At 36.7% G+C, this 18,637-nt stretch overlaps 1 protein-coding gene across 5 annotated transcripts in view; it reads left to right on the top strand.

Moving 5' to 3' along the window:
* LOC140142002 (sorting nexin-4-like) overlaps positions 1-17,341 on the top strand; it is a 44,396-nt gene extending 27,055 nt beyond the window's left edge. For all 5 annotated transcript variants that reach the window (XM_072163905.1, XM_072163904.1, XM_072163903.1 and 2 more), the window contains 6 exons: positions 9,133-9,260; positions 10,597-10,686; positions 10,918-11,011; positions 12,414-12,568; positions 13,508-13,622; positions 15,508-17,341. In XM_072163905.1, the coding sequence (XP_072020006.1) occupies positions 9,133-9,260; positions 10,597-10,686; positions 10,918-11,011; positions 12,414-12,568; positions 13,508-13,622; positions 15,508-15,555 (630 nt within the window). In that variant the 3' untranslated portion in view covers positions 15,556-17,341. The remainder of the gene's footprint in view (positions 1-9,132; positions 9,261-10,596; positions 10,687-10,917; positions 11,012-12,413; positions 12,569-13,507; positions 13,623-15,507) is intronic.
* The last annotated feature ends 1,296 nt before the right edge of the window (positions 17,342-18,637 follow it).

Below are 18,637 nucleotides of genomic sequence, written 5' to 3'. Positions count from 1 at the left end.
CTGTAGCGCCTATAAATCCCTTTTTTTTTTTTTTCTTCACTTTTCAAACGGACGTAAAAAAAAATTGGGGCAACCTTTTCGGGCTGTTGAGGAAGGGGCAGCAAAATTGGCTTTTCTTCAGCCCCCCGGGGAAGGGGCGGCCACGGTACGCCACTGGTGTCCCTTTAATCAAATACTATACACTCCTATTTCTGTTTAAGAAACGACTTTGTCAAGTCATGACAGGACTGTCTCTCAGATGAGCTGAAGCCTCTGGGCTTGTCTGCAAGGACTAGACATAGTAGACATCCTCATGTATGGGGATGTTCATGTATAGATGTATCATACATACTTTGGGCTAGCCTAAATGACGATATGACTAAACTATATGCAGACAAAATCGACCATGTCATAATATGATTTGGTGGGATATATTACAAATGTAGCATTTTATTACTGTATGATTGGTTGGTTTGTCGTGTATAGACTAGACCTCGTTCAGAGGTTCAAATTCAAGGACTTGATAGAAATGATAACATTCCAACCACAAATGTCACAGAATAAAGTATTGGGTTTTGGAAAAAATGCATGTATGGAGAAATGAAAATAAATGCATAATTTTAGGGGCAATTTTTGCAATTAAGATACCTCATTTCTGTACGTATGTAGGTACAAACAAATGTCGTTGTACATTAAAGGCCGGCTTACTCAGTGATTAGCTCATCCGGAGGATCGTAAAAATCATCAAAATTCAGATTTTGGCATATTTGTTAGTGTCATACGCTAACATAGCTGGCTAGTGGTTAAGCCTATAGCCTTGTATTAAAAGACTAAATGAGACCTTTAACAGGAATCTGTTATTAGAGAAATTAGCTTTGAGGATACTGTTTGATTTCATTTTGACAATTTGGCATGCTACAAAGTTTGCAAGTCCTACACAATTGTTTATGTTTATGTTGTGACGTGTGTCTCTCTGCCAGTGTTTTTAGCTATCCATACATCTGCCTGTCATTTTTACAGGGAGTTGACTCCTAGTCCTATGACAGGAAAATGAATGCCTTAATATTAAAATTAAAGGTGTTGAGAAAGTCTATTTAATATTAAGGTCATAGCAACACACTTTGAACCCACAATTATGCTATAGATGTCTGGTTAATGTTTGACATTAAGAGCCAGTCTCCCTTATTATGTACGGATTTGCGATACAAAAAAAAAAAGAATTGTCTCTAAAAAATAATTTTGGTACATATTAGCACCAACAACTCACATGCAAAATATGAGCGTGCACAGCGCCCTCGTTCAGCTTGAAAAAATTCTTGAAATTTCAGCCTCTCTGAGCCTTACTTGCAAATGGTAAACTTTGGAGGTGCATAACATCGTGCACCATCATCATCCCAACCTGCATTTTGCATTTTTTTAAAGTACCAAATGGTTACATTACAAAAACCAAGAAAAAAAATTGGGATCTTGATGGCGCACAAAATCAGCAAATCAATGATTTGATGAAAAGCGCCCGTGCAAACTTCAAAGCATCATAACCGGCTGCGCCATCAAGATCCCAAGTCCAAACAAGTTTGAAATTAAAGACCTCCATGGCAAGTTTCATTTTTCAGCAAAAATTTGTTGGGATTTCGTTGGCGCACCGAGTTAACAGAGGTCAAAGGTCAAAATTTCCTATTTTCGCACATTTTTGCATGCCTGTATTATTGGGCGCCAACGTCACCTGACTCTCTGAATAGCATTTCATCAAAGAAGAGGTAAGTCTCTGCAAGAACTGAAAAAATTAGCTTGGGATCTCTTGATCTTCATATTTTTCTGATTTTTTGAAAATGGACTTAGCCTCATTTTGGAGGTCAATTTGACATCTTTTTCCCACTCGCTGCACAATGTGGGTTTTTACTGCATCACAAAAAGATGCGCCAACAAGATCCCAATTTTATTTATTGGCTTATGTATAACTGATAACAAGTAAAAAAAAAAGTGGGATCATGTGGGCGCACAAATTCAATAGAGGTCAAAGTTCATACTTCATACAAAATTAATCGATTTTTATTCTAAAGTTGCCGAATTCAGCAACCTTTCACTCAAATTTTGCAAAATATGACAAAGTATTTTGACAAAATTTTTTTTACTCTCACCAACTACCATGATGGAATCAGCATCATCTGAAATGCACTCACACAAGTTTCTATGAGACATGTCTGGTGATCCCCATTGAAAAAAAATTCGGCACAAAGTATGAACTTTGACCTCTATTGAATTAGTGCGCCCACATGATCCCACTTTTTTTTTACTTGTTATTAGTTATACATAAGCCCCTTTATCCAATCATCCAAAAAGTAAGATGGGATCTTGTTGGCGCATATTTTTTATTATGGTCAAAGTTCCACTTTCGTGCTGCACATAGGCAAATATGCATCACTTTGGCACAAAGCTTGACCTTTGACCTCTTTTATATTAGTGCGCCCACATGATCCCAATTAGCTGTTGCTTGTTTTTTTGTCTACTGGTCGCCAAAGAAGCTAGGCGATGAAAAATAAAATTGGGATCTTTTTGGCGCATCTTTTTGTGATGCAGTAAAAAACCCACATTGTGCAGCGAGTGGGAAAAAGAGGTCAAATTGACCTCCAAAATGAGGTCCATTTTTTCAAAAAATCAGAAAAATATGAAGATCAAGAGATCCCAAGCTAATTTTTTTCAGTTCTTGCAGAGACTTACCTCTTCTTTGATGAAATGCTATTAGGAGAGTCAGGTGGCGTTGGCGTAGCGATAATACAGGCATGCAAATATATGCGAAAATAGGAAATTTTGACCTTTGACCTCTGTTAACTCGGGTGCGCCAACGAAATCCCAAAAAATTTTTGCTGAAAAATTGCCATGGAGGTCTTTAATTTCAAACTTGTTGGGACTTGCGATCTTGATGGGCGCAGCCGGTTATGATGCTTTGAAGTTTGCACGAGGGCGCTTTTCATCAAATCATTGGATTTGCTGATTTTGTGTGCCATCAAGATCCCAATTTGTTTTCTTGGTTTTTGTAATGTAACCATTTGGTACTTAAAAAAAATGCAAAATGCAGGTTGGGATAATGATGGCGCACAATGTTATGCACCTCCAAAGTTTACCATTTGCAAGTAAGACTCAGAGAGGCTGAAATTTCAAGAATTTTTTTAAGCTGAACGAGGGCGCTGTGCACGCTCATATTTTACATGTGAGTTGTTGGTGCTAATATGTATTTCTTAGAGACAATTCTATTTTTTTTTTTTTCACAACCCCCCTTATTCATGTACATAATAAGGGAGACTGGCTCTTAATAAGTAATAGGACGTGGGCAATTTTATTTAAATACTAGGCAAACCTACTTGCCCAGATGCCTCATGGGTACCAGTGTTATTTGCATCCCATGAATTAGGCCCTATATAGTCTGTATTGTCTCAATTTGAGACTGTTGGATTTTGCAGTGGCATGTTAACCTAATCCCGTGGTCGTATATGCATGCGTATAATGGCGATTTGTCTGTAAACTGGTGAGGCAACCTTGTAAATGCACCAATTCGAATCTGCCACTGCAAAATCTTAACTTGAGACGAGACACAGTATAGCCCAAGGTATCCATTCATTTTGTTTGAAAGTCAGACCATTGGTAACACCATGTTAAAAATGTGTTGATCTTGTGCCCCTCAGGTCACAACCCACTGGCTGACCGATAAAATACGGGTCAAAATGATTTTAGTCAATGAGAAGCCAAATAAAAGTATTATAGGCACCTTGATGGTCACAGTGACCCACCAGCAAACATAATTCAAGTATGAACTGTGTGTTGATAATATTAAAAAAAAAAAAGTCTGGGCTATATTCTTGCAGAGTGGTTTCAATTAGGTAGCCAGGGACCTGTTTCGGGATAATCTGATTTCATGATCATAAATATTGAGGTTTCCTGTGGCAAATCCAATGTCTAATAATATTACAAAATGTATTGTGTTATTTTAGCGGTATTAATTTTTTGTGACTTTAACTGAAGAGTTCTTGACAAATTTGTGGTTTGAGAATACATGTCAGGGACCTGTTTAAGGATAATTTGATTTCATTATCATAAATATTGAGGTTTCCTGTAGCAGTCCAGTGTCCAATGATATAAAATGTATTTTGAAATTTTAGCAGTATAAGTTTTTTTGTGTGATTTTAGCAATATAAGTTTTTTTGTGTGATTTTAGCACTACTGTCCCTAACCCAAACCTAAATTCCAACACCTAAGCCTAACCTCTAATATATAATCAAACATGTTAAAACATATTTGCGGATCTGAAATTAGCAGTGAAAAACATATGAAAATAAAAAGTTGGCAAAAATGTCCACCGCTATGCATGATTCAGTGAGATTTGACCCTTGCCATGCCATACAAATCTTACTGCTGCTACCAATTTCCTGTGAATTTATTAGAAATGGATCACTTCACCAACTGAAGATATTTCTTAAGTAGAAATTGACATTGAAGAAATTAAACTGTTTTGATACTTGAAAACAATTACATATGTATATACATGTAGGCCTCTACTAAACACAGTAGCTGTCAAAGACGGGCTAACAATAATTAAAGCAAGTCAGATTTATATACACTGGCCCAGGGTAAGCGGTGACCTGCTGAGTCCACGGGTCCAAATTGTTAAATAAAGGGGTCCAGGCATCTAATTCTACACAGACGTACAAAATTAAGGGGTCCAAATCACGGGGACCTGCCAAATCAATGAGTCCTGGGCCCCAAGACCCCTTAAAACGCTACCCCTGCAACTGGCCTATCACCATGTGACAGTTTGACACAGAATGAAAGTGTTGTTGATGTCATTGAACTGTGGTTTTAAAACCAAAAATCTGTAAACGATCTTTTGACATCAAATTTGCAAATAGCTTTGTCATTTCCCTATAAATGCAACATACATGTATAAAAAGCATGAATGACCAATAAACAATGATATGTTTCAATTCTAAGGTACATGTACTAATACATATAGTTGCAATAATACTGAAATAGTTGCAATAATAATACATGTAGCTCAGATAACAAAAACAGAACAAGTGTTTACGGACATAAAATCATGTTTTCAAAACTAAAATTTATCAAATATCTTCATATTGGCATTGATTACTTTGCTTTGTCATTTCCCTATATGCTAAGTGTAAGCATGAATGACCAATAAAAGATAAAGTTCTAATCCTAAAATAGGAACAATATGAATAATAGAACAGTAAGTGTAACATAAACAAACTAGAATACATGTTTGTGGACATATATATTTTATTTATTTTTGGTTTAGAAACTAAAATCTATAAATTTAAAGTTATATTTTTTCACAATAGTATAAATACACACAGCCTTAACATGTCCATGCAAATGTCTGTTGTAATCAGGAAATAATAAAAGATTCATTCTATAATAGGTGCAATATTAATGATATTAGGCCAAAAAAAAAAGGTTTGTCTCACGAACATTTGCCAAAAAAGCTAAGTGCTATGCTTTTTTTTTTTTTTTTTTTTTGGTTTAGAAGCTATGCTAATGCGGGTTTTTTTTTGTTTTTTGTTTTTTTTTAGCCTGAGACAAATGAAAATCACAAGACAGGTATTGGAAAACTACAAGTGGTCTTACAATGAAAGAGAAGCAACAAATTTGCAATGTTAATATTCTGTAACTGTATTTTATTTGCCTTCCTAGAGCTGATCACTATTAAAAATCAGTGCAAAATACAAAGTTACGATACAAATGTTGGTATGAGCGAGATTTGATGTTTCCATAGAGGTGAATCGCCCGACACCAACTCATTTTTAGGGCATTCAGAGTAACCGAATCGGTAGCACCGATGCAGTGCCCAATTCCTCAGCACAGTCCCCCTGTTTTAACTATCACGAATCTGAACAATCATGTTGAAATAAGCGGTAAAAAATTAGTTAAAAAACAGCTACAAAAAATACAAAAATTTATGAAAACAACATGGCTTCACTCGATCGCAGAGTTCTCCGTGAGGCTAAGTCCTTTTATATTGCATCCACTTTGCTTGTCGACTTTACGCTCCGTGCGTGCGTTGCAAGGATGGCGTGAAACTAGCGAGACTGAGGCTACGGTGTGGGATCACGGGCTATCTGCAACACTAATGGCATCGCGCTGCCTGACATTTTCGATGGTTTTCTGACATTGAGGAATTCATTTTTACTACGTTGGTGAACTATCGGGAACCGGAAAATCGGGAAAAAAAAAACAACCTTTAAAAAAGGCGGTCAGCGTGAGACAAAGCAGCTGTATCGCTTTCACATACTTATCTTGTGGCGTTCGTGAGAGACAAACCTTTTTTTTTTTTTTTTTTTTTTTTTTTTTTTTGGCCTTACAGTGTATAAACATATTGTGTACATAAAATCATTGTATATTTGTTTTCAAAACTAAAATCTGTAAAAGATACTCTTTATTTGACATCAATAAAATGGTAGCGTTGTCATGTTCCTGCAAACATAGATATAATGAATGACCAATAAAAGTTTTCGATTCTAAAATAAATGTATTAGTAGTATAACCAAATTTATGTTGTCAATCATCAAGACTACAGCTGTGAAGATGAACAAGCACCATTTTTATGTCGCACACAAGTGTAGATCAGTCTTTATCTGTATTCCCCCATCCCCCTTGTGGTTCTGATATCTTACGGGAAATGCCTACGGTCAAACCTACAGGACACCCTCCCTTCCTGCAGGAGATCAGCAATGTACAAGATTGATCCTGCAGATATATTTCAGAGTCAGGTGTCACAAACTTGTTCGTTCAGGCATCCATGGTTAATTTCTGGCACATATGCATTTACATATGAAACAAATTTAGTTGCTAAACATTCTGAAATGTATTCATTACAATTACTATTTCAGTTCTTTGCAAACATGCAGATCATGTATACTTTAGATACATAGAACTACATTGAATATTATACATGCAAAATTAAGTAAAACATCAAACATACAAGCCTTATATATATTAAGTATGGCTGGACCAGGAGCTAAAAATGGTCCCAAAGATGGCTCCTGGTCCTGATAGTTTGTAGTGTAAAATATTGGACACACCATGCATGTTGGCAACCATGGGATAAATATGATGCTCTACATATGAATTAAATTGGCAGTTATGTATTATGTGGCACTAATGTACGTAAGGTCAACATCTTTAGGAAAGAAATGTCATGTAAAATTCACTGTTACAAGTTTAGCCACACCCCTTGGGAATCCCCTAATACTATGCACTTCCCTCATCATCATCCCTGTACACAATGCCAACAGGATTAACATTGTTCCTACAGGAATTTACATGGGATGACAACAGGAACACGATAGCAGATGTAATCATTTTTCTGGCAATTTCCCCATCAGTAGTAACTAACAAATGTACAACTGTCAATAGATGTACATGTAGTTTCATTATGGATACACTTCAGCAGACAATTTTAGTTCTGCCTATATCCCCTTATTTTTATTGGAGCCCAGTGAACATGAGACTTCCGAAATGAAGGAGACTCACAGAGGAGTAAGATAAAACAGAGCGCGTACCACCAGTCAAAGTCCCCGTGGCGTACTTTCGCGATTACGCGATAGACAAATACGCGGTAATTGCCTAGCAGTCTCGAGCTGGCCTGTCGCATTTCATGGAACAATCGGCCCTCATTATCGGATGAGGCGGAGACTTTGACTGGTGGTACGCGCTCTGTTTTATCTTACTCCTCTGTGAGGAGACTACACAGTCCTAGGAAATGATTAGAGCCTACTTTATCTGAACTTTCTATCAAATTTTAATTGCGATCAGGCAGCGGATGACATGATCGAGCCGGCAACTTGTGAAACCGCCCGGCCGTATGGCATTTTCCAATATAGTCGGTTAGTTTTGTGGGGTTTATTATCGAACCCCAACGGTTTTAGCTTGTATTTATATTATTTATCAACTTCGGCCTATTTGTTTGTGATATTTCAAGCGTTTTAAAATTTCAAAATAATCCCATTCAATTACACGGTTGACGATGAAAATGTACTGAATTTAGAGAATGCAATGCGGCCACCACCTGATTGCTATGTTCAGAATATGGTTTGCAGAATCACTGAAATGTTAATTTTATTGCTTGTAGGTTTATATCATGAAATTTTATTTACATCACTCAAAAATCAAACTGTATTTGATATGCGTTAGAGTCTACGTGTCAGCAGTATATGACTGATGATTGGCTGAAGCACCAATATGGATATTTTAATCTTAGTGTATTTTTAGCAGTGTGGACACTGTATGTGTATGTTGAAGTAAGAGGACAGAATGTCATTCAATTTTAGAGCTAAAATATTCACATAAAAGTGAAAGCTATCTTCATTATGAATTTCATAACCTGTGTCCCTTGATGAATGCAGCTCTGTGATAATAATTTACCCACTGAGTTGAAACCATATGCACTGCCCTCTATAGCCTAATATACATGTAGACCAAGGAAGATTGTGTTCATGATAGAAAATTTACTGTAGAGGGCACCATATATCAACATATGAACTCGTTTTGCCAATGGCCATATCTGATAAGTGAATTTTACTACTACTACTAGCTACTAGAAAGGATGGTGGAGTTGAGAAGCAGATTCTTCAGGGAGCTGTGGAAGGCCATCGTGTGGAAGGGGACGTCCATCAACATCTTGGACAAATGATGTGAATAACGTTTCATCACACGGAATGTATGGTGCAACACGTTTGGCTTTTGATAGAAGTAGATGGCGTACTCTTGTGAAGACCACAGCAGCGCAATCCTGCGCCATCTAACCCAGAGAGAGAGCAACTAGGACGAGGTGCCTAAGTATGAGACATGTAGGCTGTTCCTTGCCTACTGATGGCTCTGAAAAGAGCAGTTCACTAAAGACTGCCCATTGAACAGGGAACAAGCAGACCACTCCTGTCTGCTAATGTGAACATTTTTGGTGGTTCTGAAATGAAGAGCCATTTAATACTGAAGATTACTCTGTGTCAACAGAAAAGTAATAGTCAGAGCTACTCCTGACAAAATCTTTGACAGTTCTAAATTTGTCCGATTTGTGAACCCGCTAAAAACAAATAAAACAAAAAGTTCCTAAATATGTTAAATTTGAATTGTTTTCCCATACAGAAACTAGCAGATAGACTATATGGTATACATAAAATCCATGGCAACTATGGCCGTGTCTTTAGTGAGTGGAGTGGCATTGAGCAAGAAATGGGAGATGGCTTGCAGAGCGCTGGACACTTCATGGATGCGTAAGTCAATTTGGCTTCTTTTTTTCCCCTTTTTTTTCCACCCCCTTTGCAGTCACCACTTTCAAATGTTTTGTAATAATTTTTTTTTTTTTTAAAGCGCACTGATTTATAGTGCGCTACGCACAGGCACAACACCTAGACATTGATCCACAAGCCTCAGCACACTTTACAGGTTGTCGCTGACCACTACGGCCCACATCATTCCATAAACCATTTAACAACAAATCAGGGACTTTGCTGCTTCAAGAGCGCACACCCTAGACATTCCACAAATAACCATCGCAACCAGGATCAGCTCCCGAGTTTCGTGACGGGTTACAATGAGACAATTAGCAGTTAGTTCCTTGTCCAGGGGAATTTCAAGCTAACTCAATTTTTCCACGAGAACGTACTAGGCACCGCCAGGGTTCGAACCCGCAACCTCTCGCACCATAGTCGAACGCCTTATCAATTGAGCTAACTTGACTACTCAAATAAATTGAGTCTGAAGACATTTTAACTGTTGCGTTATATATGCATGCACCCCCATGATCAGGATATGAAAAGAGATTTGTTGGATTAACAACTAGGTATGAATCATCCCAATTATATATATATTTGAGATCTAGGTCTCGGTAGAACTTCTTGGTGTAGTGATCATAGCACTTGCCTCTCACCACTGGGGTCCAGGTTTGATTCCCATCAGCAGTGACATAATTGGGCATGGTTTAATATCCAAGCCCATCCTGGTAGGTTTTACTTTGGGTACCCTGATTTCCCTCCTGCATTCTAAATTCAATCCTCTTCCAATAATAATGTAATTCCTGTCCCATCTTATCTGGTTCTCGTTATAGCTTTGAGTGTGCTTCACAACAATGTCTAGAGATTGTAAAGTTTATTTGTTCAGGAAGAGGTATTTTAAATACCTGAAAGTTGAAAATTCTGAAAATCCAATTGACTTTTTGGAATGGTTATGATTCTTACGCATGTTTAGGCATATCAGGCATTAGGCCTATTAAAAAAAAATCAATATGTTAATGATATGAATATATGTATGCAATGCATTTCTTGGATTCTTGTACAGTCCTGAATCAGGGTTGAAGCCAGGATTTTAAAAATGCTAAGAATAAGATTACCACAAGGCTGGTAGGCAAAAATTGGCTTTTTGGTACCAAGAAATAGGTTGATTTTGCATGATTTTGTGGATTTGGTAGAGGCTTCCCCACTCTAACGGATCCGCCCCTGTTAATGTCAAAATCAATGTCTATATCGAAGGTCAAAATCAAGGTCAATATGATGATGAAATATCTCCCAGACTCATTTTAAATGACAATTTTTATGTTTGATTTTTTTTCAGGTATAAAGATTATATAGATGACTTCCTGTCAGAAGAAGAACAAATAGCTGACCAACTCAAAGAATATATTTACTTTGCCGAGTCATTAAAGTAAGAGCAATATTGTATCCATTTGTAATGTACATTATATTTCATATATTAGGCAAGATGTTAACCATATTACCAACAGTTAACCATGTAAGCCCTGTTCTACAGGTCACAAAATACATGACCTAAAGAGTTTAGGACCAAAATAAAAAACAGCTACAGTTGCATAGATATGAAATATTTCTATTAAAAAAAATTATATTGGTTAATAAGCATGTTGTGTTGTCTTTACAGGAATGTGTGTAGAAAGCAAGAAGTACTACAATATGAATTAGAGAGGGCAGAAGAAAACTTAGCATCAAGGTCACTACAAAGAGATCAAATACTGGTAAGTTTGTACTACACACAAACATTATTTATCTGGGTTACTGCAGCTGACACCAATGCATTTTGATATCTGCATATGTGACACGATCTGGTCCATGGGGGCCAAAGGTGGCAAATTTGAAACTGAGATAAAGGTAAAAATATGGAGTAAAAAAAAGCAATAAAATACGTAAGAAAATAGACATCAAAAACCTTCATAAATTTAGAACTTTGGTGTTTTCAGTAAATGATAGCCTATTGTATAATGTAATGCAATAATTACAATAACTCCATTTTCAAAAATGCCGCCTTTGGCCCCCATGGACCAGATTGTGTCACATATAATGTACAGAAATCTTACTCCTGACCAATTTCCCTTGAATGTTGAATTAACGAAACACTTTTTGTTACATATTTGATAAAAGTGCATGTGTTAATGTTGAATTCATTTCATTATAAAGGTGTGAAGTCCAGTTTAATCACTACATCCATATCAAAACGATGCACTTGTCGGCTGCTACATGTGCCTCATTTCACATAATAGCTAGGAATAAATACCAGACTCATCTCAAGTGGAGGTCACTTCAAATCATCCCCAAGTGACATGGTTATGGAATGTTCTCTGTATTAATAAGCTATGTGACTTGGGGATGATATAAAGGGACCCCCACTTGAAATGAGTCTGGTATTTATTCCCAGTTATTATGTGAAATGAGACACATGTAGCAGCCGACAAGTGCATCCTTTTGATATGGATGTACACATATGCCCAACACCCAAAAAGTAAAAATCTCAATTTAATTGGCCCATAGAATAGTACATGTACATGCTCTTGCATGGTACACTGCCCTGCTGCTACCACACTTTAGTTCAAACATCTACATAAAAATTATGTCAGGCCTAAACTTTGAGGCTGTCAATCAGGTCATCCAACTTTAAGTGCATGAAGTTTTCCTTAATTCAATAAGGGGCTCAAAAATTTCTTTTTATTATATGTAGAAACACGGCAGTGTATTTAAAACTGAATGAAAATGCTACATTGATGTACTCATACACTTCAAAAAATTTACATAATATATAGTGTTGTGTATCACCGAAATGCAAGGAATACTATTCAATCCTTTTGCTCAAATCATGAACAGGATATTAATCTGCTCACATTCTAATTTTTTCTGTATACTGGAAATTATGCTTTTGTTCTTGTTTGGAATTCAATCGGATTTCTTGCCAACTGTGATAACCTACTACTCATAGTTACCCAAAAATGATTGCATGACTTGACAAAGTCTCTGTGCTGGGTTTCTGATACCTGTATGATCTAAGGCAGCCTAACAGTAGACTCGCTTCGCTTACGCTGTTCCAGGGGTGTCACGGTTAGCAAACAGGGCTAGTTCTAACATAACTGTTCATTTTTGTTTGAATAGGGCACTGCTCCAACTAAAGCATTTTCACTTAGAAGTATGAGAAGCAAGATATTTGGTCCAGAGAGTCAAGAAGCAAAGGATGCACAAGTCAAACTATTAGAAGACCAAATTGAAGAAGGAGAAGAGACGGTCACCAAGGCAACCAAAGAAGTAGAGTAAGTTTATTGTGTTTAATGCAAGATACATATTGCAGTATATTACATTGTGTTATAATGAAAGATAACTTGCAGCAGATTGAGAGAACATTTTAGGTGCAAGCTACTTCAAAGAAACAAAGCTATATATCCCTTGTATCATCTTTTTTGCATTGCCATGGTGCACTGCAATGGCAGGAAAGTATGACTGCCTTTTGATTGGTTCAAATCTTGTGCATCAGATTTTCAAACTAGAATAGCCAAAAAGGAGCCCACTTAATTTTAGCACATGTTGATGCTACTTTTGTGTCAATATTCAAAAATAGTTGCTATAGCGATGCTTGCAATGAAAACAAGGCGTTTGGCTTTGACTTGGGTAACTTTTTAGTGCAGCTTATGGCAATTGGACTATTGGACAAGAGAGATCAAAATGTGTAGAAAATATAATTGTTTAATTGTTGTTGCTTTTCCATAATGTGAAGTTGCTGTACATGTTATACATTATAGTCTTTCAAAATTAATGAAGGGGTAGTTCCTTTGGTAGGTGTTTGTTAATGAATTTCTCGAGTGATTTCAGACAGTATGAAATATGCCTGTGATATCTAAAACCATCAAGGCATGCTTATATATAGTGACAGATGTCGACCACAAATTTATCTAGAAATGGACATCGGGGAAAAGGTTGAGCAGGTGAATTGTATTGGCCATAGATTAGAAACTTGCCATTAATGTTTAGCAATTTTTGCATCTTTTAAAAGTAGACCTTTGAGAAATGTTAAAATGTTGTAAAAACAAACATCTCAAATATATTATAGATTGCCAAAGCTATGGGTTTCACAATGTTTGTGAAATCTCAACATCCGTCACTAATAGATTTAACTGTATTGTTCAGATCGGCCAGTATATGTTTCGGAGTTTCATTAGTATATGTTTCATGCTTTTGTTTGTGCATTATTTCAGGTCATTTATGGAGAAGGCATTAACAGAGGTAGACAGATTTAAGAAACAAAGAATGGTAGACTTGAAGGAGATATTCATCAATTATGCTATCTTACAAATCAAAATATCAAAAAGGGTAAGTCAAATCAATAACTGAAATCTAGGGTCATCTGAGGTCAAGTTAGTAAAAACGGCCGTATGGGCATAAAACTTGGAGGGTACAGGCAACATTCAGAGCCTAATTTTTTGAAGGTCATTTTGGGGACATCCAGGGTCACCCAGGGGTCATCTGAGGTCAAATGAGTAAAAACTGTCGTAGGGGCATGAAATTTGGTGGGTACGGTGAATATTCAGAGCCAAATTTTTGGAAGGTCATTTCGGGGTCATCTGAGGTCATCCAGGGGTCATCTGAGGTCAAATTAGTAAAAACTGTCATATGGGCATGAAATTTGGTGGGTACGGTCAATATTCAGAGCCAAATTTTTGGAAGGTCATTTCGAGGTCATCTGAGGTCATCCAGGGGTCATCTGAGGTCAAATTAGTAAAAACTGTCATATGGGCATGAAACTTGGTGGGTACAGTCAACATTAACAACCAATTTTTTGGAAGGTCATTTTGGGGTCACCAAGGGTCATCTGAGGTCAAATTAGTAAAAACTATTGTATGGGCATGGAACTTGGTGGGTACAGTTAACATTTTGAGCCAAATTTTTGGAAGGTCATTTTGGGGTCACCAGGGGTCATCTGCGGTCAAATTAGTCTAATTACTATATGGGCATGAAACTTGGTGGGTACAGTCAACATTTAGAGCCGAATTTTTGGGCGGTCATTTTGGGGTCATTGAAAGGTTGTTTTGGGGTCTTCCAGGTGTCATCTAAGGTCAAATTCAGTCTCCTCTTTTACTTATGTTTGTTTGTTTACCACTTAGTTAACTTTTAGTGTTATAATATTTGTACACATTTAAATCGCCCCATGGTGGAGGCATCCCATTCGACGCCTTGCGTCGAAAACACCCACCGAGAACCGCAAATGCTGAGAACCGCGAAAGCCGAGAACCGCTCTAGTTATTGTTGACTTTCTGTCTCTTAAATGTATATGACCCTTCATGCAGTGTAAGTTCCGCTTACAGGCCTACAATAAGTTGATTCTTTGAAGAGGGGTCCCATGAAACTCCCTTTCGCTGCTAATGAGAGTAGCCTTTATACTTGGCTACTACTGCAAGGCACTTTTGCAGTATATTGTGTGTTAATGCAAGGTTCTATTGCAGTAACTTGCAGTGGATCATGGGGGAAATATTATTTTAGCTACAAATAAACCCTTCCCCCTTCCTGGTGAAGAGAGAGAAATATATTAGATCATATTGTTCAGTGTATGACAGTGCAACTTAGTGGGAGTCAGAAAATGGAAGTTAATGGATCCTAGATGTGAGTAGCTTTTCAAATTGAAATAGTTTAATACTATAAATATTCATGAACTATTTCTCTTCCTTTCTCACCAAATGTCTTCAATTGGGGCTTCCTTTTGAAAAAGTTTCTCACTTCTGATCGGGTGCACATCCCCCTCAAACACCCTATAGATGTTGCGTAAGCGTGACATGATGGTCACGAACCGTTTCACTGCCATTATTTACATTTTCTACATCATCAGCCACTGACTGCCCCCTTACTTTTAAAATTGTTCTGCTGCCTGTGCATGTTAAGTGTCGGAGCTATTCAAAAAGAGATAGGGGATCATGCATGGTTCTGATGTCTGCAATCAATCCTGGGTTCCAGGATTATGCAGAGTGAACTGCACATAAAGCCTGTGTGTTACTACTCAAACATTGAGGTACAGCACATATTCAGGAAGAAATTGAAGGAGGGGGGGGGTCTTTTATTTTCATTTTTATGTGTCTGTAAAATAAGTCTCTGATGAATAAGGCTTTGTTGTTTCACCTAAATTTTTTGCAAGATATAAAACGCCCCATGTACTCATTTATTGCTATCAAAATTAATTGTTTTTATTTCTGTTCGTTCTTTTCAGGGTATAACTACATGGAATAGTACTAGAGATTGTTTTCTGAAGATGTGATGATGCATAACGTCATCATGAAGCAAACCATAACAGTACATCTCTTAATATTATACATGTTGAATCGTGGGTCACCATATATGTAATAGAAACAAACCCATCTTTGTCGTGTGTGTGTATGCCTATGCGGTTATGTGATAAGGTATCCATAATGTATGTATTTTGTATTATTTATAAAATGCTGTCATGGTATACTCAATAGACCATGCTTGTAATTGGCACATTTAGCTGATGATGGGGTTTAGCTTTGACACTGATAATTAACGATGGGTGGCCTCATCCACACACTTTATCCTATCAAAATGGAGATTTTGGCATCAGTAGGAAAGCTCATATTTTTATCATAATCCTGGTGAAATTTGTGGTATATCAGACATACCTTCTTATTCTATGGACCGTTGGGATCACATTTTAACTTCTAATATCAAAACGGTTAGTGCAATTGACCTCAAAGCTTGGGAATTTGCTTATTTTGGTACACGCCTCAGTGTGAGGTACAAAACACAATACGAAAAAAATCTGATCTACCTTTATATAAACGTAAATAAAATGAACCAGAACCAAAGGTCAAATTTGTCCAACTGACCTTGTATGTTTATGGATGTCAAAGCTATTTACCCCATCTATAGTCTATATTTCTACCTCCAGTCAGCGGCACTAGCTTTGAAGTTGCTGCATTGGCTTAGCGTTGCTTCTTGTGTGTACATATGTGCCACTTTGATTGCACACGTAAAAGTATGTATACGCACCAAGTAGTGCTTAGCTAATGTAGAACACGGCAAACTTCAAAGCTAGTGCCGCTGACTGGCAGTAGATCCTTAAGTGAGCCAATTAGGAGAATGATCAATACAGGCTTTCTCATGTATACTATTAGCCTTTGACTGTCCCTATATCCCACAATGCCGGCCAGACCACTTTCCATACTACCCTTATGGAAGACATGACCTTAATCTTCCACACAGGGAGTGTGATTTCAAATAAGGTTACCCAAATGGGTGACCCCTTTGTGGGAGATTAACGTCATGTCTTCCTTAAGGTGTGTATGGATATCCAATGGCATAGCCCATTAAACCTGTGCACTTTGAAAATTACAAAGGGCATATTATGGCAATGCAGTACCTTATAGAAGACTACTAGATTGGATATGGGGGGAAATTTGATAAATATCAGATCAACAAATGTTAATGCTGTCATTTACACATTTACAGGTCAACATGTTTAAGCAGCTTTTATTTTTAAACCCTCTCAGGCTGTTGTAATCTACATTTATTTATTCTATAATTGTTCTTTATTTTTTTCTATTAATGATGAAATCAACAAAGCAAATAATATCACTCCTGTATTCATTCAAATATTTTGAACAATCTGAAACAAATTGAGTTAAAAGGAACACATTAGAAAACACATTCTATTAATGCAAATATGTTTGGAAGAAATATAGATAAGGCAACCAAAAACATCCAACTGACAGGTAGGCAGACCTTCCGAGTAGTGTTGGTGGGGCAGGATTTTTTTTAATCACAAAAAGCAGCTTGAAATATCTATAAAAAATGTGTTTTTGAAAACTTTTTGAAGTTTTCCATCAAAATACATTCATTTCTGTCCAAAAGCTGATGTTTGTACTTGCATACAGCTAATGATGTTTTTACTCGCTTACAGCTAAACAAAATTCCCCAAATGCTACATCCAGGTTAGTCAGGACTGTAGAACAGGTTTTGTTAGGTCTCCTAGGAACTAAATCAGTATCATACTAAAATAAAAAACAAAATGTCAGTCATAAAAAAAAAAAAAAGTGATAGCGTGTATCTCAAAATATTGAAAGATTTAAAAAACATTTTTGACTGGAAGTAAAGGAATATGAACAATATTTTTTCATTGTTGGTTAGAATGATGTCAGCCTTCCTGACTGACACATATTTTGAAAAATTCTGAGAAAGTTTTTACTGTACAATAGAATACCTACCCAAATTTTGAAGTTTCTGGATTTTTTCTTTCAATTTTATTTAATACTCATTCATACTTAAATTGACACTTCTTAATTACTCAGAACAGTAGTTTTAAATGGTCATACCCATATATTACGCTCTCAATCTAACTTAGTGTTTGCAATGAAAAATGGTCCAGCAAAAATGACAGAAAAACAAAAACAATTACCCTTTGCCTGAGAAACCAATCATAATAACAAGACTGATTTTGTACATTTATGCAATATATTATGCATAGTGTGATGCAATATGTCCAAGAACTATGGTTATACTACTGCAAAATAATATGTACATTATAGGCTACCAAAATGAGTGTGACAAAAAATACTTATTAATATGTATCAACCAAATATATATACATGAATTAAATGAATTCTTGCAATATGTATTTTGCTGTACATAGCAAAAAAAAGGACTGAATTCCAAAAGAGAATAACAACAAAAATAAAATAAATGAATTTAGATAAAATGTGTTTGTAAACTTTGTTTCTGTGAAACAAGGTGAAACAGCAAGAACTTTGAAACAGAAAGTAGTTCTGTAACTTCAAAAGTTTAATTCTGCTTGCTCTCCACACAAAACTTAACACTGTTTCTGATTGGCTGTAGAGATCTGACATGCAACTGTCACATCAGAAAAGGGCTTTTGATCTGTTATCATTGGTAGACGGTTTGTGTGACGTGAGCAGAATCAAATCGACAGCAGCAGAGACTAAACCATTTTTCACCCTGATGTGACAGTGACGTCAACATGTTCAAACAGCTGTTTCGCTCTTGCATCTATGCGGTATCTTTAAGCACCTGTGAGTGTACACCAGTGCGTTGAGCGAACACTAGCGATTTGAGGCTGCACTCAATGAAATGCACTCTGACCCACTGCCACATTGGTGAAAAATGGTCTAGTTGGAGCTGTGGTGTTTCTATTTTATTTTTGAGTAGCAATTTCAAACTGTTGTATTATTATGCTTCCATTCCATTGAATTACAGTTGTAATCAATTTCGGATAAGTTACTTCTATGTAAAATGTGGATGGTGGGGTTTGCTTTGACAGTGACAGATCTCTCTGCATGTCTTATTTAAATTTATTATAGTTTGAATGT

This window comes from Amphiura filiformis, chromosome 20 (genome assembly GCF_039555335.1).
Source record: "Amphiura filiformis chromosome 20, Afil_fr2py, whole genome shotgun sequence".
Taxonomy (NCBI): domain Eukaryota; kingdom Metazoa; phylum Echinodermata; class Ophiuroidea; order Amphilepidida; family Amphiuridae; genus Amphiura; species Amphiura filiformis.
The sequence above is the reverse complement of the archived record's forward strand: the minus strand, read 5'-3'. Positions and strand labels throughout refer to the sequence as shown.